The 22,587-nt window shown below is 41.1% G+C and overlaps 1 protein-coding gene across 1 annotated transcript; it reads right to left on the reverse strand.

Moving 5' to 3' along the window:
• Nucleotides 1-916: 916 nt before the first annotated feature.
• Nucleotides 917-20,365, reverse strand: WFDC8 (WAP four-disulfide core domain 8). Its single transcript, XM_077951860.1, has 7 exons — nt 20,303-20,365; nt 11,809-11,918; nt 8,573-8,713; nt 5,417-5,584; nt 2,876-3,016; nt 1,767-1,909; nt 917-1,377 (listed from the first exon to the last, which is right to left on the reverse strand). The coding sequence occupies exons 1-6, from the start codon at nt 20,326-20,328 to the stop codon at nt 1,770-1,772; spliced, it is 726 nt and encodes a 241-aa protein (XP_077807986.1). The 5' UTR covers nt 20,329-20,365; the 3' UTR covers nt 917-1,377; nt 1,767-1,769.
• Nucleotides 20,366-22,587: the final 2,222 nt, after the last annotated feature.

Here is a 22,587-nt window from a genome sequence, read left to right on the forward strand (position 1 = left end):
TGGATGATTGGGTGAATAAGTGGATTGAATTGAATGTAAAGATGGATAGGGTAGTGATGGGATAGGTGGGCCTATTGATGGAGGCTGTTTGAATGAAAGGTGGATAAGTGCATTGGTATGTGGATGGAGAGAGTTAAGTATAGAAATGATGAATATGTATTTTGATGGGTATGAAAGAGTGTGTGCGTGTGTGTGCAGAGAAAGGGAGAGGAGAGAGGTCAATAATAGGAGGATTAACTAAAGGCTAGATGGACAAGTGAGTCTGTAGAAGAAAGATGAGTAAGAAAGGTAAGTGGATAGACATATGGAGTGGGCAAAGAGCTAAGTTGAAAAGTGTGTCAGTGGAAGGATAGGAGGGATAGGTGAGTGGGGATTGGGTATTTGCATATGTGTTGAGTGAATGGATAGGTAAGTAAAGGGATTGAATAATTAGTGAGTAAATAGGTGGGTGGAAACATGAATGTACAAGTAAAAGCATTAACGAAAATTAAAAAGAATTATCTAGAGAACAATGTATACTACTCTAAAGTAATACATGTGAAAATATAGGGAAAATGGATCAATTTTACCAAAATACAAAAGACCAAAATTTGCAGAAGAGGAGGTAGAAAATCTGCAGACTATAAGACAAAATATTTAAAAATTACTAAAATATACCACTAGAAAGAACCTGATCTAGATGCTTTTGGAGCTGAATTTTGGTAGCCTTCAAAAAACACTGAATTGCTATATTATGTAAAATATTTCAGAGCATAGAAAAAGTAGATAGGTTGCCCAATTAGTTCCCATACTCATTTTTTGAAAGTAATATGACCCAAATAGGAAAAACAAATTTAAAAAGACCTATTTTTCTTTTGACTATAGATGTGAAAATTCAAACTATACTATTAGCTAAAAAGAACCAATAATATATTGATACAACACACTGCAATTAAGTTTATTAAGAATGCAAGGATGACTCAAGAAAATTTAATAATTTATTATGCCAACAAATTAGAAGAGAAAAATAATTATGTGACTGTATGCTTAAAAGGTATTTGATAAAATTCAGCAGTCATTTTCAGTAGTAGCTATAAATGGACAGGAAATAAGCTTAAAAAGAAAATAACTGGCCAGGCACGGTGGCTCCCACCTGTGATCCCAGCACTTTGGGAGGCCGAGGCGGGTGGATCACCCGAGGTCAGGAGTTAGCGACCAGCCTGGCCAACATGGTGAAACCCCGTCTTTACTAAAAATACAAAAAATTAGCCAGGCATGTTGGTAGGCGCTTGTAATCCCAGCTACTTGGGAGGCTGAGGCAGGAGAATCACTTGAACCCGGGAAGGAGAGATTGCAGTGAGCCGAGATCACACCTGGGCAACAAGAGCAAAACTCCATCTCAAAAAAAAAAAAGAAAAGAAAAAAGAAAATAATTTAAGTGCAATAAAACTTATGCATTCCAAATTCAACAACAAATATCTTTTTATATTGCAGGAGACATTGACTTTAAAATAAGGAACTAGACAAGGATGGATGCCATTGCCTTTATTTTCATTATTATTTTGGAGCTTCTATACAACACAAGAAGACAAGAAAATAAAGTCATGAAGTTGAAAAAAGTCAAATATATCATCACTTTCAGATGATGGGATTATATATAAAATCAAAGTAACATTCAATATTGTGATACTTAAGATAATTTGGCAAGTTGGATGCAAGACAAAACTGACAGGTCTTTATTATGCTACTCATAATTAATGATTTTGATGATAATATTTTCTACTTACTATTCAATGCTTGGGATCCGTACATTTCAGTCCACAAAGTGAGCAGCACTTTTCCACCAATGGGCACTCATCATCCTGCAGGCACCTGGGTTTATCGATCTGGGCACATAGCAAGGGCTTGCGTGGGCAGAAACCTTGTTTGACTTTATGGGGTAAAAGAAAACACTTGACCTTGAAATACCTGGTCATAATTTGAGACAAATTTGGGGAATCTTGGGAAACTCAAACAAGGTTTTATTCTGATTAAGATTCTTGCCTTTCCCCCTATAGTAACAATAGACTGGAGGAGGCAGAGTATCAACTTTCTATGATAACTTGAGGAGCATCAAGAAAAGTCTTGCCATCTCTGACTTGTACCATCTGATAGGATTCCTGTCTGCTGCTACAGAATTAATGGATCTGGGTTATATAACCCCAGAAAACCACAAGTAGCAGGAGTATTAGATAGCACACAGAACCTTCTTGTTTTATAAATTGTAGGCATTGAGGAGTATTTAGAGGGAAATGAGTTGCCCAATGCCACATAGAAAGCCAGTAGAAAAGTTGAAGTAGGTTGAAAAGCCTTTGACTCCTGCCACCACGCTATACTGAACCTTAGAACCTTAAAGCCATACCTGGACAATCCCTGGGACTACACAGGGGAGTAAACACCTGCCTTATAGGAGGCAGGAAAGTTGGCTTCTATCCAACATCATTTGCTACTGATGTTTTCCCCAGCCTGTCTTACACAATATGAATATGATGTGCATGCTCTGAAGTTCTGTGCAGACATGAAGGCTTATTAGGAATACACCTCATGGTTATGAATCTTTTATGAATTGGTGAATATTGTCACCTTGCAAGTCATTGAGGAATGAGACTCGGAAAAAATAAGTTTTCCTGGGGAAGAATAGAGAGCAATACTATGAATTATTGGCTTTGAAGAATAGCACAATAGTCTTCAGAGGTCAATATAACTTGTTGGGCATTAAAAGGGGCTCCAAAGGATCCTCAAAGATGAGCCCAAGGGGCATCCGAGGTTCAAGACACCCCCCCCCCCACTCCATGAGACAGCATGGCATCCTTGCCACATGCACAATAGATTTGGGAGGTATATCCCCAGTCCTTACCTGTCCAGGCCCTGGCACAAACAAAGCCACACCTGGATTCACAACATTTGTCTGTCTGGGGACAATCGATGTCACTGTGACATGAAGGTGGACACTCCTTACGTCCAGTGACAGGGAAGAGTGGGCATTGTCCATCCTTAACTAAAATAAGAGCAAATGTGAGCTTCTTAAAACCTCACCTCCATCCCACCACCCTTCAAAGAGCCTTTCCTTCTCTTCAAAGCTAGTATCCCTTTCTGCAACTTGGTTCACCCTACCCTATCCATCTCCAATAGGCTGTGGAAGAATGAAATGTCTCATCACATCATGGGATGTGGTAGAGAGCGTGCTGGGCTTGGTGCCTTAAGCCCCATGGTAAAGTCCCAGTCCTGCTACTTAGTGAGTTTCCTTCTCTATAAAATGGGGATAATTATGTGAAATCTACACAAATCAGTGTAAGCCATTTTAGGGTATTTGGTTTTATTAGAATGAAATGGGGATCCATCGCAGTGTTCTCAGTAGATAAGTGATATGGCCTGACTCATGTTTTGAAAGGGTCATTGTAACTACTGTTTTGATAATAGATTGTAAGGAGGATAGAAGCAAGGAGACATTTTAGGAGGCTTTTGGGGTAATCCAAGTAAGAAGATGGCTCCTCAGATCAGGGTGGCAGCTGCGGAGGTGGTAAGGTTTTAACAGATTTGGGATCTACTTTCAAGGTAGAACTAAAATTATTTCCTAACTTAATGGATGTTAATTGATAAAGAGAGGCATCAAGTGTGATTGTGAAGTTTTTCAATCAAGATGAGAAGCATGGATAGAACAGGTTTGCGTTAGGGGAGTGATGGTAAGAGGTACTGGTTTATGTTTATGTTTAGCTTATTTTTCTTTTTTTAGACAGGGTTTCCCACTGTCACCCAACTAAGCCTCAACTTCCCCAGCTCAAGTGATCTTCCTACCTTCTCAAGTGATCTTCCCAGCCTCCTGAGTAGCTGGGACCACAGGCGCGTGACACTATGCCTGTTTTTTTGTTGTTGTGTTTTTGGTTGTTTTTTTTTGTTTTTGTTTTTTTGTTGTTGATCGTAGAAATTGGGTCTCACTATGCTGCCTAGGCTGGTCTCAAACTCCTGAGCCCAAGTGATCCTCTTGCCTCAGCCTCCCAAAGTGCTGGGATTATGGGTGTAAGCTACTGTGCCTGGCCCAAGGTTCTGTTTAAGCAAGTTCAACATGAGATGTTCGCGAGGTCCAAGTGGAGATGTAGAGCTGATAGTGGAGTTTGGGAGTCAGATTAGGGCTGGAAACACAATTTTGTGAGTCATTAAGACATAAGTGGTATTTAAATCAGTTCTTTGGGGTTTTGTGCATGTATGCTCTTTTCCTCATCTGACTGCAAATTCTACAAGGGCTTCCCAGGTCAGGCTCAGGCTATGATGTGTTGAACTCCCAGAGGTATTATCAGGTTGCCTCTGAGTCTTAACCTAAATTTTCCACAAACCGACCCAAGCCCATTTCCCTGGCCTCCTCTTCCTGATGGCTCCTGGGAGAGGAGACAAGGGTCTTGTCCACAGCATCATGATTCCTTAGAGCTTCCCATGAAGGGAAGCTTGTGGTCTTAGTTTCAAGTCAGGTCCCAGGATTGCCTTGGACGTTCAGGCCCATGGGTCCATGGAATTAAAATTCCACCCCTACTCCTGACCAACTGTGGGTCCTCAGGCAACTAACTTTACCTCTCTGCCTCTGTTCTCTCATCTGTAAAGTGGTAGTAATGGTACATTTTTCAGCTTGCCTCACAATCTGTGGTCGAAATTGCAATGCTGCCTCATAAATCACACAGTGTTGCATTGTGAAGATCACTGGTCACCATCTCAATTGTTACCATTTAGTGAACCCACACCACGGGACCCCCACTATATCAAGTCTTTGTGTTTTAAATAATGTATAATCCTACCAACAACTCAATGAGCTGTTTGCTGTGACTCCAGAATTACAGAAGAGGGAACTGAAACTCAAAGAAGTGAAGAAAGCAGCAAGTGGGAAAAGTCAGATTTTAATTCAGGTCATTTTACTTCTAAGTTTGGTAGGACACTGTCTCTCAACATTGCTGGTGATGACCATTATACTAAGGAATAAATCCACAGCCTTCACCTTCACCCCACCCTACTCTCCACCTCCAGTGTGGACACTTACTCCATGGGATTCCATTCTTACACAAATCCTCAGTATGATGCTCAACAGGTTACTATCATGAGGAAACACCTTCTTCCAAGGGAGCACACCTGGCTTTTGGGTCACATTGGCCAAGATCTATTAACATTTTCTATACACTATCTCATTTTTGGCAGAGCCCCTCCATTAGGTAAATACTGTTATTAACCTCATTCTATAGACAAGGAAACTGAAGCTTATAAAGGCAGGCAACTGGCCCAAGACCTCCCAGCCAGTGAATGACAGAGTTAAGTCTTGAACCAAGGAACTTTAACCTCAAATCCTGAGCCTATAACCTCACTGGTATACTATTTCTAGTTAAACTAGACCCTCAGATTTCCAGAATATGGGTCTCACCAACTAACATGCAGGCCGTTCTGCAGTCATTCTCACTCAAGAAGTTGTTGGCATTCCCTTTGCAGCCCCTGTATGTGAAGGGTGTGCAGCGATAATTTTTAAAGTCAAAATACCAGCGCTGTGCATCATGATTACAGTTTCCTTGTCTCACAGGTAGCGTGCAGGGTTCTGAAGTCAGGAAGCAAGGAAGGAAGGACATGAAGAGTAGAGATAAAAGAACAGGGTCAGTTCCCTAGCATTTGTCATAACTCCTGGTGTTATCACCCACGTCAAAAAAGGAGCCATGGCAGGGGAAAAAAAAAGGCATAGGTTCTGGTCCCAGTTCTACTACTACTAGTCTATGTTGTATGGCACCTCTGAGCATCACTCCTTCCTTGCAAAGAATATTACAAGGTGCATATAAGAATCTTGTACTTTGGAGCTGATCTTTCTTCTCCATTGTACTGAGCTTTGGTAGGGCAAGACTTGTTCAGCAACTATTAGGTTGGTGCAAAAGTAATTGTGGTTTTGCATTGTTGAAATTTGCTGTTTGATATTAGAATACATTCTTAAATAAATGTGGCTATATTATACATCATTTTAATGCACATTTCTTGCTTCATGTACTTTTGCTAATGACTTATTATTTGCTCTTTATATTTATTTTAGACTATGGAAATTATGTTAGACAAAAAACAAATTCGAGTGATTTTCTTATTTGAGTTGAAAATGGGTCTTAAAGCAGCAGAGACAACTTGCAACATCAACAACACATTTAGCCTGGGAACTGCTAAGAAATGTACAGCGCAGTGATGGTTCAGGAAGTTTTGCAAAGGAGACGAGGGCCTTGAAGATGAGCAGCATAGTGGCTGGCCATTGGAATTTGACAATGACCAATTGAGAGCAGTCATCAAGGTTGATCCTCTTACAACTACACAAGAAGTTGCCGAAGAACTCAACGTTGACCATTCTATGGTCATTCATCATTTGAAGTAAATTGGAAAGGTGAAAAGCTCGATAGGTGGATGCCTCATGAGCTGAGCAAAAATTTAAAAAATAAATTGGTTTGAAGGGTCATCTCTTACTCTATGCAACAACAACAAACTATTTCTCAATCCAATTGTGACATGCAATGAAAAGTGGATTTTACACGACAACCAGTGATGACCAGCTCAGTGGTTGGACCTAGAAGAAGCTCAAAAACACTTCCCAAAGCCAAACTTGCACCAAAGAAAGGTCATGGTCATTGTTTGGTGGTCTGCTGCTGGTCTGATCCACTATAGCTTTCTGAATCCTGGCAAAACCACTACATCTGAGAAGTATGCTCAGCAAATCAATGAGATGCACTGAAAACTGCAGTGCCTACAGCCAGCATTGGTCCACATTGGACCAACTGGCAGCCAGAAAGGGCCAACTGGTCCACAGAAAGGGCCAATTCTTCTCCACAACAACACCCAACCACACATCACACAACCAACACAAAAGTTGAATGAATTGGGCTACAAAGTTTTGCTTCATCCACCATATTCATCTGACCTCTCGCCAACCAAATACCACTTCTTCAAGCATCTCAACAACTTTTTGCAGGGAAAACACATCCACAAACAGCAGGATGCAGAAAATGTTTTCCAAGAGTTCGTCAAATCCTGAAGCATGGATTTTTACGCTACACAAACTTATTTCTCTTTGGCAAAAATGTGTTGATTGTAATCGTTCCTATTTTGATTAATAAAGATGTGTTTTGTTTTGTTTTGTTTTGTTTTGTTTTGTTTTGTTTTTTGAGAAGGAATCTCGCTGTGTCACCCAGGCCGCAGTGCAATGGTGTGATCTCAGCTTACTGCAACCTCTGCCTCCCTAGTTCAAGCAATTCTCCTGCTTCAGCCTCCTGAGTAGCTGGGATTACAGGCACCCCCCACCATGCCCAGCTAATTTTTGTATTTTTAGTAGAGACAGGGTTTCACCATGTTGGTCAGACTGGTCTTGAACTCCTGACATCAGGTGATCCGCCCGCCTTGGCCTCCCAAAGTGCTGGGATTACAGGTATAAGCCACCATGCCCAGCCAATAAAGATTTGTTTGAACATAGTTATAATGATTTAAAATTCACGGTCCAAAACTGCAATTACTTTTGCATCCTAAGTGCCTAACAAAGTGCCTAGTACCTAGAAAGAATGAAATACCAAGGAAGAGACAGCCCCTGACGTCTGAAAACTGATCTGACACTCCCAGCTAAGCAACATGGATTCTCTGTTGGAGATCTAAAAATCTCCTAGAACATTTATATCAAACAAAGTCACTCTGAGATCATGATGAAGTGAGACAAAAACAAGATCACCATGAAACCTGCAAAATACCAAACACCCATCCCCTTCTAAGCTAACATGAGTGACTTACGCTTCTCTACCATCAATCACAGCTTTATCCTCAGTCTGGTCTGCATTCTGTATAGTTAAGATTCCCTGGGATAGCCAGTCATAGAATTGCCCCCGCTTTCTGACAGCACTCAATCTAGAGCAAACTCTCACTTCTTTAGACCCTCCCCTGAGTTACCCAATCAAAGCCTAAATCCTATAATAGATTCTTTCTAACAGCTTCTTACTGAAATGCCTCAAACTTGTCTAGGGTGAATATTTTCCCTCACTTCAATGAGTACTAAACCCAACTTGTTCAACTACAGGTGTATTCTGGTGGTCTTTTCAAAGGGCGTTAACAACAGATATTTGATGAGTGGATAAATGTATGAGTGAATGAATAAATGAATCTTTTTAAAAAGCACACAGTTCCCCACACATATTGGATAGATGCCCAATACATTGAGTTACCAGAAAACCTCCTTGAAGATCAAAGAGTCTGAAAAACAATGCCAGCATCTAAGCTGACTGAGGTTTCATTTTGTCACAGTGCCATAATAGTCTCTTGAACAGAGTGAGCATGCAACAAGTATTAGTTATTTGTGAATGATTGAATGTGGGACCCAAGAAGACCAGCATCAATATTATGGTAGTTGATGGTCACCATGCCTAGACTTATGATTTGTACTTGAGGGTTAGGCATTGAATAAGAGAATGAGAAGAGCACAGGCCCTGGGTCCTTGTCCTGCCATCCAAGGGAATCCCTCAGCCAGTTTTGGACAGAGCAAGAAGTGGGGAACCTCTGTCCTCAGCCTGGACATCACTACCTTGAAAGGGATCCATGCATTTCTTCTGACAGGCAAAAAGGCAGCACTTTAGGTATTCCTGGCAGTCAAAATCTGTGTTACATGAATTCGGAAGTTCAGCGGTACAAGCGAGCCTCTCTTTGGGACACAACCCTGGTTTCTCTGCAAGAAAGAAATGTCCAAACTCACATTCATTCAGAATTTCAGCTTTTTTCCTCCTATGGCAAAGGCGTGTAGTGAAATTCTCTCAGCCCTATCCTCTACCTTCAATTCTTAGCTCTTGCTCTGCTTCTATTCAGGGGCTAGTTCTGTTTCTCAGCACTCAGATTCGTTCAAATGGATCTGAATCAGGAATTTGTGTCCAAGAAGAACTGAAGGAGAAGCATGTTGGATTCCAGGGCAAGGGGTTAGGAAGGGACCAAGGCCCTAAATTCAAAAGAGTTTCTCTCTTCTTGAAAGCTAATATTTTAATTCTTAATTCCTTTGTCTCTAGTTGATAAAAGAAACTAGTAAAGACTGGTGGAAACAACATGGAAGTAGAGGTCAGGAGGCCTGATTTGACCCTTGACTCCTGGTAAACTCAAGACCGATCTGAACTCAGTTGTATGATTTTTAATTTACCTCTAAGGAGTAAGAAATGGTGGAGTGGAAGAAGCATTATAGTCAGGCAGATCTGGCTCGGGAGCCTGGCTCCAACACTAACCAACTAAATAATCTTGGGAAAGTATTTCCCTTCATCTGAGTTATATTTTCCATCTTTAAAATGAGAATGACAATTCCTGCCTTACAGGTTGATTATAAGAGTTCAATGGGGTGATGTCTATAATGCCTGGGGTAAGACCTTGGCAGATATGGAGTTGCTTCCTACCTTTTATTTTTATTTTTATTTTTTTTACTAAAAACTAGAAGAGGCAAGGGGAAAAAAACTATAGCACCCAGTGTTTCCAGTCAGCCTCCCATCCAAGTACTAACCAGGTCTGACCCTGCTTACCTTTTGAGATCAGACAAAATCAGGCATTTTCAGGGTGGTATGGCCATGCTTCCTTCCTTTTTGAGGCTAGACATGGCTTCCTGATTTCAGTGCTTGTGGTAGGTAGAATCTAAAGTTGCACCCTCAAGATTCCCAACTACTGATTATTGAATCAAACACTAATCTAGGCAATGCTGTGAAGGGATTTTGCAGAAAAATTAAAGACCCAAGTTAGTTGACCTTAAGATTAGAGATAATCTCTAATCTTAAGGTCTCATCTCTGGCCCAGACCTAGTCAATTAGGTCCTTGAAAAGCAGAGCTTTCTTCTGGTTGGTAGAGAAGAATTGATCAGAGAGATTCAAATGATGAGAAGCATCTAACAAGCTATTCGTAGCTTTGGAGATTGTTGAGGCCAAGTGCCAAGGCATGAGGGTGGCATCTAGAAGTGACAGCCAGTAAAGTAGCCTCAGTCCTACAACTCCAAGGAAACGATTCTGCTACAACCAGCGAGCTTGGGAGAGGACCTTGCATCCCAAATGAGAACTACAGCCCTGGCTGACATTTCAATCTCAGCCTGGAAAGAACCGGAGCAAAGAACCCAGATGCGCAATGCCAGACTTCTGACCCACAGACAATTTGTTAGGTAGCAAAGGATGGCTCATATAGCATTTAATGTGTCTCCATGATTCTAAACTGAGTATCCCTCCAATGGAATCTGGCCAGAGAGGCATGATCCTTTCAGATACTACTGAGTTTTGGAACTGTAGAACTTTGGAATGGAAAGAACTCTATTATCATTGGTACCAAACTTCTGATTTCACAGATTAAAAGAAATGAGGTACGATAAGATAATACAATGCATTAGGGGCAAGTCTGGGATTTACAGTCCAGGACTAACTTAAGGAGCCCCACATCTTCCCTGAGGACTGGCCACTGAGACTTTGAGTACTTTCCAACAATACTTCTTGTCGTTAATGATCCCTCCAGGAATGGGCTGAAGCTAAGAAGAGTATGTGGTTCCTAATTTGGAGTGTACATCAAAATCATCTATGCATGTTTCAGAAAATATAAACTCTAGGCTGAATCAGAATCTCTAGAAAGTGCATCTTTGGGACTCCACTTTTTAAAAAGAACCTCAGGTGATCCTAAAGCAGGCAGTGGGCACCAGGAGGTAGGCTGTTCCTTGGGAACCATTGTTCTAGGTTTAGCAGACAGAGAGTTTGGCAAATCAAACTGGGTTTGTGTCGTTGAAGCTCCTTTCCCCATTGCCAGCTTGAACTCTCACTTATTAATAAAAACCCCGCCTCCGTTTCTTGTCAGCTCTTCTTAACCACTTGCTTGTGTGTATAAGCACACCTCACAGGTTTCTCTGCATCTACTGGGGATGCTTCCCAGACATCTGGTCTCAACTGTCTTCTGACATTACTTGACACATACTTCCTGGGTGATCCCACTCATTCCCACAATCCCAACTCTGATTCTCATCTCTTCCTCCAGACTCATCCTCTATTCCAAACTAAAGACTCATTTCGACCTGCCTGGGAAAAACACCATCTAAGCATCGCAGAAGCACGTCTGTTCTAACATATTTAAAACAGAACTATTACCTCCTTATGCCCAAGCACTACCTTACTTTCTATTCCGCATCTTGACATTTGGCATCAACAGGTCCAGTCTGTTATTAGAATCCAGAGATGCACTCCTTCCTCTCTGCCACCCCAGTATCCTGTCAGTCATGGACTTGGGTCAACTCTGTCTCCTAAACCTCTCTCCAAACCCTGTCTCCTGCCTCTCTTTACTACCACTCCCTCAGATCAGCACCTGATCTCATCCCTTGTCTCTTCTCAACTACTGCAACAGCCTCCTCACTGGTCCTCTCCTCTCAGGCTCATGCCTAGTGACTTATTAATTTAAAAAAAATTAAACTTGTGTGTGTGTGTTTGTGTATGTGTGTGCAGTGGGAATGAATGTGATCACCCAAGAAGTATGTGTTGAGTGATATCATAAGACAGATGAGACCATATCTCTGGGAAGCATCCCCAGTAGATGCAAACTATATACATAGTCTCCTTCCATATATACATATGGAAAAGTTAGGGAAATAATTTGGGGGGAACAAGTAAGGAAAGTATGTGGAGGGCCAGGGTGGTGAGCAGGGGTAGCTTCCTGTGGCCCCAAATCCATGGCAGAGGGGGCCTCATCTGACACTGGCGCTGGCCTCATGTCTAACCCTCATCCTCAAGAATACTTTCTAAGGAAGAATGGCTGCAGGTTTTTTGAACTCACGTTTGTTCTTCTTGTGCAGCAATGCAGATGTCCACTCCAAAGCAAGGGAGAGAAGCAGCAGGAAGGCTACATTCCTCCAGGAGAAGGTGGAGCTGTAGAGAGGAAGGTGCCTGTGTGGATGAGAAGAGAGGTGGGAGTTAAGCACAATCCAGAGAGAGACACAAAGTGTGTGCAGAGGAACCTTAGAGATGATCCACCAGGTCCCTTTAGTTCACAGGTAAGAAGACTGACACCAGCATGGGGAAGGGGTCTGTCTGAGGTCAGATGGTGAGTTACGGTGCATCTAAGACATTCCGTTTCAGGACCCTGACCAATCCCCATACCTTGCCATGGTGCTATACTTTGTGCTACACAGACACTTGCCTATTGTTTTGCTCCTGGGTAAGAGGCCACACTTAAATGATCACAAGAATTTGTTTGGCACAGTTGCAGAGCTGGTTTGCCCACAGTCACTCCAGGGGCAACCCCAGACACTAGTGAGCATCTTTTCTTTGCTCCACTGATGACAGAAATGGATGGTATGAGATTTTCCAGAGGGCCTGGGCACACTCTACTGGATCTTAGTGCACCAGAAGCAAGAACGATCTCAGATGACCTCGGGTTAACAAAGAAATTCCTTTCATTCCTTCTGTTACTATCCAAGCCTAGGATCTTATGATACTCCCAGGCAACCAGATGAACAGATGAGCTTCCCCCACCTACTCAAGCCCCCATTTCCCACATGCGTTTTCGTGATCCTTATGTATTTTTTATTTTAAGGCATGAAAAACTAATAATCCCTTACTGTATTAACTTTTAGAATGCATTCATTTCAAAAATGTAAGAGGTGGGTAGAGGGAGAAAGAGGAAGCAAGAGACAGAGAAAACATCTGTATGCCAAAATATACGTCTGTACTGGTGGAACTTCAGATACTGAGAAAGCTATGGTGGTATCTTGGAATAGAGTCTCTTCCAGAGTTCCTGAAGCCATACCATGCAGCTGCCTAAAAGTAAAGACTGTGACAATTTATCTCCCCGATCTTTCTTGTTGGGGGAGTTCTAATCATGTATCCTCTTCAAATTTTACAATAGTGCCTGTACTCTTTGGTCATGGAAATTATGATCCCAAACATAGTGATCTTGATTTTGGGCGTGGCTCAATCCCTTATAGCAGCATATCTTGGATCCTCTGTTTCCTCATCTAGAAAATGGGAACAATGCAGTTAACCTGGAAGCTTTGTTGTCATTGTGAGGATTAAGAAGATTTAATGAAGTGGTATGGAGTGGTAGGAAACATAGCATTCAGAGTTAGACCTGAGTTCACATCCTTAATCCACCACTTACTGACTGTGTGGCCTGGGCTCAGTCACTTCACCTCACTGAGCCTCAGTTTGTCATAAAAGAAACAATAATAACACCTACCTCATAGACACAAGAATTACTTGAACTATTTTTGTAAAGCTGGCTTGTAAATCAGCGTTTATTGTATTTTAGTCAATTAACAAATAATGAATGGCAACAGTGAATGCCAAAAAATGTTCCTATTACCATTTTAGCTTTTGAGTTCCCTAGTCAGAGACTGTGTAAATCATTCCTTTAGTTCCCCTAAAAGATTAGCCAAAAGGCCCTCTGGTGCTTTACATTTTTATTATCAAGTCACTCTATGGGTTTGAAATTTTACCCTTTAACCTGAAAACGTCTGTTAACCCAGTCTTGAGAATCAGTTGATCAGATGCAGTCAGTTAGAAGAAAGCAGATCTCATGGGATGGAGGTGGGGGAGAAACACAAATTAATAGAATTGCCAAACATAATAGAGGATGTCCATTTATAATTTTAGCATAAGTATATCCCATGTAATATAAGGAACATAGTTCTACTAAAAAATTATTTGATGTTTATCTGACATTCAGATTTAACTGGTCATCCTCTATTTTTATTTTCTAAATCTGGCAACTTTGACACAGAATGAATCCATTTTGGTTGGACTGGGGTTTGTTTGGGCAAGAGACTACAAAACACAGGTCTTACAGGTAACAAATGAGCATGATTGCAAGAGTTGCTAAGTAGGGGCTTTGAAGAACTAGGACAGACTTGGAATACACGGACACAAATGTGCTATATAAATAATATACCAGGTTCTGGGCACAGTGGCCCATGTTTGTAATCTCAGTACTTTGGGAGGCCAAGACAGGAGGATCACTTGAGCCCAGGAGTTCAAGACCCACCTGGGCAACATAACAAGACCCTGTCTCTACAAAAAAAAAAAAATTAAATGAAAAACCTTAGCCCAGAATAGGCCGGGCGAGTTAGCTCACACCTGTAAACCCAGCACTTTGGGAGGCAGATGCCGGCAGATCACAAAGTCAGGAGATCAAGACCATCCTGGCTAACACAGTGAAACTCCGTCTCTACTAAACAAAGTGATTCTCCTGAGTAGCTGGGACTACAGGTATGCGCCATTATGCCTAGCTAATTTTTGTGCTTTTAGTAGAGACAGGGTTTCACCATGTTGGCCAGGCTAGTCTTGAACTCCTGACCTCAAGTGATCTTCCTGCCTTGGCCTCCCAAAATGCTGGGATTACAGGTGTGAGCCACCATGCCCAGCCTTTGTATGCCTTCTTTTAAGAAATGTCTATTCAAGTCCTTTGCCCATTTTTAAATTGAGTTGTTTTCTTACTATCGAGTTGATGGAGTTCCTTATATGTTTTTAATATTAACCCCTCATCATAGTATGGTTTGCAAATATTTTCTCTCACTCTATGAGTTGTCTCCTGACTGTTGATTATTTTCTTTGCTGTGCAAACACTTTGTAATTTAATGTAATCTCACTTGTATATTTTTACTTCTGTTCCTTGTGCTTTTAGGGTCATATCTAAAAAATCATTGCCCATAGCAATATAATGGAGCTTTCCCCCTAGGTTTTCTTCCAGAGTTTTATAGTTTCAGCCATTGTGGTTAGATCTTTTGTCCATTTTGAGTTGATTTTTTAAAAATATATGCATATTTTGTGTTTCAGTGGCTTTTGGGGCACAAGTGGTTTTTGGTTATATGAATGGATTGTATAGTGGTGAAGTCTGAGATTTTAGTGCACCAGTCCCCAAGTAGTGTACATTGTACCTAATATGTAGTTCTTTTTTGTATCCTTCTCTGCCCTCCTACATTCCTCCCTTCTGAGTCTCCAAAGTCCATCATATCACTCTGTATAACTTTGCATACCCATAGGTTAACTCAACTTGTAAGTGAAAACATATGGTATTTGGTTTTCCATTACTGAGTTTCTTCACTTAGAATAATGGCCTCCAGCTCCATCCAAGTTGCTGCAAAATACATTATTTCATGATTTTTTATGGCTGAGTAGTATTCCATGGTGTATATATACCACATTTTCTTTACCCATTGGGTTGATTTTTTTGCATGGTGTGCAATAAGGGTTCAATTTTATTTTTCTACATGTGAATTTCCAGTTTTCCCAAGACCATTTATCAGAGACAGTCTCCATTGTGTGTTCATGGCACCTTTATCAAAAATCAATTAACGATAAGTGTATAGATTTATTTCTGGGTTTCCTAGATTTATTTCTGGGATTAGCATTAAGAACTAATGCTAATCCTCCTCAAATGTTTCCAAAAAATTGAAGTGGAGGGAATTTTTTCAAGTTCATTTTATGAGGCCAGCATTATTCAATACCAAGCCATGCAAAGACACTACAAGAAAAGAAAATTACAGGCCAATATCCATGATGTACATAGAGGCAAAAATTCTCAAAAAAATATATAAGCAAACTGTATTCAACAGCACATTAAAAGTATCATTCACAGCCAGGCATGGTGGGTCACACCTGTAATCCCAGCAATTTGGGAGGCCAAGGTGGGCAGATCACTTGAGGCTAGGCATTCGAGACCAGCCTGGCCAACAGGGCAAAACCCTGTCTCTACTAAAAATACAAAAAAAAAAAGTAGCCAGGCGTGATGACACATCCCCATAATCCCAGCTACTTGAGAGGCTGAGGCACAAGAATTACTTGAACCTGGGTGGCAGAGGTTGCACTGAGCCAAGATCGTGCCACTGCACTCTAGCCTGGGTGACAAAGCGAGACCCTGTCTCCAAATAAAAGAAAAACAAAGTATCATTCACCATGATCAAGTAGGATTTATCATTTGAATGCAAGAATGCTTCAACATATTCAAAGCAATCAATGTGGTGCACCATCTTAAAAGAACTAGTGATATAAATAATATGATCATCTCAGTAGATGCAGAAAATGCATTTGACAAAATTCAACATTTTTATGATAAAAATTTTCAACAAGTTAGGTATAGAAGGAATATACATCAACACGGTAAAGTCCAGATATGACAAGCCCACCACTCTTATACTCAACACTGAAAAGTTGAAAGTTTTTTCTCTGAGATCAGGAACAAGATAAGAATGCCAATTTTTACCACTTTTAATCAACATGGTACTGAAAGCCCTGGCCAGTGCAATTAGCAAGAAAAATAAATAAAAGTCACCAAATAGGGAAGAAAGCGGTGAAATTGCCTCTGTTTACTATGACAGGATCCTATATATAGAAAACCCTAAAGACTTCACACCGAAAAACTGTTAGAACTGATTAAGTAATTTATTAAACTTTCAGGATACAAAATCAACATACAAAAATCAGTAGCATTTCTACACACTAGCAACAAACTACCTGAAAACCAAATTAAAACAATCCCATTTACAATAGCATAAAAAATACTTAGGAGTAAATTTAATAAAGGATATGTGAGATCTGTACACTGAAAACTAGTGAAAGAAATTGGAGAAGACATAAATAAATGAAAAGATATTTCATGTTCATATTTCGTATGGATTAGAAGAATCAATATTGTTAAAATCCCGTACTACCCAGAACCTACCTTTTTGCCCAGCTTCCCCAAATAGCAGAGGTTGCACTTTGCAGAAAACTGAGCAGCATTTTGCAATTGAAAGATCTACAGCTGGCCAGGAGCTGGGAGAACAGTGTGAATTCCCAGGTTACAATATTTAGGAACTACAGGTAAGGGCCCACTATAACTCCATTACATCGCACTACCCCCTAGTTCTCCCCCATTAGGCACTTGCCCAGCCCCAGGCCCCCCCGTCTCCATGACTGAGAGCTCCTAGCTTACACCCCTCCTCATCCCCGTAGCATAGCATGTTCTGTTGCGAGGCTACTCAACCAGATATGTGCCTCTAGCCTCAGTTACTAAGAAGTAGACCTTGAGGAGGACCACTAGCTCCATAAGTCTCTTTAATACACCTTGCCCTAAGTTCAGGCAGAGTCAGTAAGTAAATTGGTAAGCCTCGTCCAAAGATATTATCTTCTAAATGCTGCCTAGTCAGATATCTACATTCTGACACTGGGGAAAGATAGTCTCTAAATATTGAGTACAGAACTCCTTATGTATCTCCATATTGTGTTGTTAAAATATTTTAAATCTTTTACATTTTTTGCCCTTTTGATCTGTCAATGATTGAGAAAGGTGTGTCAAAGGCCCTCAATACAGTTATAGATTTCTCAATTTGTGCCCATAATGATGTCAATGTTTGCTTTAATATATCCTGATTTGATTGGTTTAGGTAAATACAAATGCATTCCTGGTGAACTGAGTCTTTTACCATTATCTAGCAAGCCTTCCTTTATCCTTAAAGATAAAACTTCATCTTAGAGTTTTCTTTTTTTTTTTTTTTTTAGACAGAATCTCCCTCTCTCTTTCTCCCAGGCTGGAGTACCGTGGCATGATCTTGGCTCACTCCAACCTCCCCCTCCTGGGGGAATCAAATGATTCTTGTGCCTCAGCCTCCCAAGTAGCTGGGATTACAGGCATGTGCCACCATGCCTGTAATTTTTGTAATTTTAGTAGAGACGGGGTCTTGCCATGTTGCCCAGGCTGGTCTTGAACTCCTGGCCTCAAGCAATCTGCCTGCCTCGGCCTCCCAAAGTGTTGGATTACAGGCGTGAGCCAATGTGCCTGGACTTAGAGTTTTCTATTGCCTAATATTAATCAAACTATACTTTCTCTTCTTTGTTTGCATTTACCTAGTCTTTTTTCCATTCTTTTGCATTCAACCATTCTACTTACGTTTTAAGTTTATCCTTCAAATAGTGTAAATCTACACTGTAAAAATCCAGTCCAGCAATTATTACCTATTAATTGACATTTGCAGGTACCAATGACATATTTGGATTCATTTCTACAATCTTATTATGAGTTACCTACTCTCAGTCCTCATTATTCAGATTCTGTACTTGCAAATTTGCCTACCTGTTGAAATGTATTTATCACCCAAAAATCAATACTCATGATGCTTTTGTGGTCATTCAGGATATGTGCAGAGTGGCAAAAAACTTGAGTCACGCAACATACACATTCCCAGCTGAAGTCAAACAAGACAATGCTCTGCTTGTTTAAGCTCTTCTACTACTATAAACAAACTTCCTTTTTGCAGTCGATTTAGTGTCACATTTTTCACATTTGTGTGCTTTTCATTGGTGAGTTTGCTGTTTAAAATGGCCGCCAAGAGTTACTAAAGTGCTGTCAAGTGTCCTAAGAGCAAGAGGCCTACGATGTGGCTTACGAAGAAATTACCTGTGTTAGATAAGCTTGGTTCAGGCATGAGTCACAGGGCTTTCAGCCACAATTCAATGTTAACGAAACAATAATATATATTATATAAGGTATGTGGGGTTTTTTTGGTTTTGTTTTTTTGTTTTTTTTTGAGACAGAGTCTCACTCTGTCACTAGGCTGGAGTGCAGTGGTGCGATCTCGGCTCACTGCAACCTCCACCTTCTGGGTTCAAGCCATTCTCCTGCCTCAGCCTCCCGAGTAACTGCGATTACAGGCATCTGCCACCATGCCCTGCTAATTTTTTGTATTTTTAGTAGAGACGAGGTTTCACTGAGTTGGCCAGGATGGTCTCAATCTCCTGACCTAGGGATCCGCCTGCCTCAGCCTCCCACAGTGCTGGAATTACAGACATGAGCCACTGCGCCTATATACACGTTTAAAAAATAAAGACAGGGCCAGCGCGGTGGCTCACGCCTGTAATCCCAGCACTTTGAGAGGCTGAGGCAGGCAGATCACCTGTGTTCAGGAGTTCAAGACCAGCCTGGCCAACACAGTGAAACCCCGTCTCTACCAAAAATATAAAAATTAGCCGGGTGTGGTGGTGCACACCTGTAGTCCCAACTACTCAGGAGGCTAAGGCAGGAGAATCCCTTGAACCCGGAAGGTAGAGATTGCAGAGAGCCGAGATCACACCACTATGCCCCAGCCTGGGGGACAGAGAGATTCCCTCTCAAAAAAAAAAAAAAAAAAAAAAAATTATGTATAGTTTTTTTAATAATTAACCACATAGGTTAAAAAATAGAAAGTAGCCAGCCTCCCAGAAGCCTTCTGTGTGCACCTTCTAATTACCATCTATATCATGTGTCTTCAGACAGAAGCACACATAAAACAGGGTTATGTATTGATCAAATGATGAAAATGTGTGGTCAGAGGCTTGCACTTTCCCTGAGCAGTGGCTCAGTATTTGCTAATCTGGTGTTCACAGTGACTTTACAGAACATAACTACCCCCAAGTAACGGGAATCAACTGTATTTTTATTACTTTGGGGACAAATAACTTTGAGCTCTCCATGACTTGCCACAACAAAAGACTTCCTAGGCAAATTGTCTACTGCCTTGTTCCAGGCGGGGGCTCTACTCAAGGCTGTGGGACCAAGACTAAAGCAGCAGCCTCTATGTGGATTAGGCCCCTTCTCCTGGCAGAGGGGAAGCACAAAGGAGCTGGCAGAAACTCATAGTGCAAAATTCACAATGCATATGCTACGTCCGCTCATATTCCAATAGACAAAGCACAGCCGACAGCAAACCACAGTCAATGAGACAGAAATATGTCTTCCTTCCACAGGCGGTTCTGAAATTGCAAGGTAATGGGCAGGAGTGTCCTCTTAAAGGGAAGATGGAATGAATAGTTGTGAATAATAATATAACCTATGACTATTACTCCTGTTTTAATTTTTTGAAAATGTGTAGATACATATTACATGTTTGTTTTTTTAAAAAAATCAAACTTTACCCTACTCAGGCTCTCACCCTCCACACTGGGCCACTCAAAGATGCCCAACTTACCCTACTTGGGCTCCAACAGCCATATCAGGATGCATTCGAGACCAACCTGGCCAACATGCTGAAACCCCGTCTCTACTAAAAATGCAAAAATTAGCCGGGCGTGGTGGCGCACGCCTGTAGTTCCAGCTACTGGGGAGGCTAAGGCAGGAGAATCGCTTGATCCATTGATGCCTTCTTCACCCTGCTTAGGCTCTGATTCCTGACACAAAACAGCCCTGTTCTGTGGAACCCCTCCTCACTATGCTTGGCCCAACTCCCCACAGCCAACCACCCTAACTTCTACGTATCCTCCTCATCTCCTTGGGCTCTGACCCTCCATGTCTGGCTGCCCACCCCCATAGACACCCTCCTCACCCTCCTTCAGTTCGGACAGTCCACATCAGGCCTTCTCCCTATGGAGACAGCTTCCTCACTTTGCTCCAGCTCTGAGGCTCCTCCCTCATCTGCTCCCCCACCTGGACACTCTCGTCACCCCACTCAGGCTCTCATTCTGTGCCAGTCTGCCCCTATAGCCCCAGGGGGATGCCTTTCTCAACATGGGCAGACTGGTCTCCATGCTATGCTGCTTCTTGCCTCCTCACTGGACATTCTCATCTACCCCTGGCTCCAGCACACCATGCCAGCAGCCCTCCTACAGAGGCGCCCTCCTTGACCTGTTCCGGCTCTGATGCCCACACGGAGCCAGCCATGGCTCCCTTCCCCTTGGGGCAAACGCCTACCTTGTTCTGCCTATCTAATGGCTTTAGGACTGACTAGTTCGGTTAGTAAAGAAAAGGAGACAAAACAAGGAAGAACTACTTTTCCTTTTTGTGAAAATATGCATTGTGAAAAAAAATACAAAGATAAAAATATGCATGAAACATTAATGTTCGGTCTAAAGAACTATTATGAAGTGACCACTCATTAAACTATCACTGAGATTGAGTAAAAGATTTCCAACACTTTCTGCTCCTTGCTTATTCTTTTTCAATACAGCCCCTTCCTATGCTCTCGAAGGCAGCTAATGGTAGTGACTTTCTTTTTTACATTTTCAAGCTGGTATGTATTCCCTTAAATAGGTTTTGGTTCTTGTCTGCTTCTGTTCTATATCAATGGAGTCAGTTGGAATGTATTCTTTTGTGCCTGGCTTTGTGTGTTCAACATTATATTCATGAATTTCATCCACATTGTTGTGGGTAGCTGTATTTTGTCAATTTTCATTGCTGTGCCATCTATTGTATGACTACACACATCTCTACCGAGTTGCTTATAGTTTGCAACTGTTAAGAATAAAGCTGCTATGTATATACCTAGCATGTATGTAACATGTTCTGCACGTATATTCCAGAACTTAAAGTATAATTTTAAAAACTAGGATTTTCTAAATTAAAATATTATTTATATCAATATGTAATAAGTTTATTATGTTAAATGAATTCATAAATGTTTTTAAATGTCAAAAAAATTAAAAATTTTATTCATGTAAAAAAAAGAATAATGCTGCTATGAACACTCTGTGTGCATTTGCTGGAGCACGTGGGCAGGTGTTCTTGTAGGTTATACATCCAGGATAGGGAATGATGGGTTGCAGGGTATGCATATCTTCAGCTTCTCAAGCTGATACCAAGGTATTTCCCAAAGAGTTGGGACCAATTCACAGCCTTGCCATTGGTAGTTTAGAGTTCCTATTGTTCCGTATCTATGCTGTATGTAGCATTGTCAGAATCTTTTCATTTTTACCATCCTGCTATGAGTATAGAAATACATCATTGTGGACTTAATTTAAATTTCTTGACTATTAATGAGGTTGAGCACCTTTTTAGATCTTTATTAACCACTCGCATATCCTCTCTTTGATTTTCCGTGCAACTGTTTTGCTCATTGTTCGCTGGGGTTGTCTGACTTTTTCTTGCTGATTTCTACTGGAGTCGCGTCTTTCCTCAGCTATATGTATTATAAACATTTTCCAGGATCCAGGGTAATCTTCTGAAACCCTTATTGGTTTGTCTTTTACCTTTTGAATGAATGTCTTTATCACGTGCCCTTCCTACCTCAAAGACAGAATCAGGAATCCTTTTTTTATGTTCCTTTCTTACAATACAATAACTCGCTACTATACAATACAGTAACTCCAATATCTGAAGTCTTTGTGGACCTCTGCTGTTGGTTGTTTTTCTTGATTTTTTTCATCTTGTTTTCTTAAGATCTGAGTGATTTTTTTATTGTGAGAGTGTATATTTAAGGGAAGTTTACGTATGTAACGATACTTTGTGGAATTTCTTGGATTCCTGTGTTTAAAAGAGCATTCTTCTGAATCAATTTGTCCTCAATTTTTCCCTAACAGCTCACGCTATTTTGAATTAAATTCATAGCTTTAGATTTCTCAGACTATGCACATGTGCCGGTTTTCCTACTCTGCTCTCATGGAAGGAAATGAGGCTGCAGTTACAAATTCTCAGAATAGTCTTTTTTTCCTTTTTTTTTTGGAGATGGAGTCTTGCTCTGTCCCCCAGGCTGGAGTGCAGTGGCGCTATCTCAGCTCACTGCAACCTCTGTCTCCCAGGTTCAAGTGATTCTCCTGCCTCAACCTCCTGAATAGCTGGTATTACAGGCATGCACCACCACGCCTGGCTAATTTTTTTGTATTTTTAGTAGAGACG

Source organism: Macaca mulatta, chromosome 10 (assembly GCF_049350105.2).
Source record: "Macaca mulatta isolate MMU2019108-1 chromosome 10, T2T-MMU8v2.0, whole genome shotgun sequence".
Taxonomy (NCBI): domain Eukaryota; kingdom Metazoa; phylum Chordata; class Mammalia; order Primates; family Cercopithecidae; genus Macaca; species Macaca mulatta.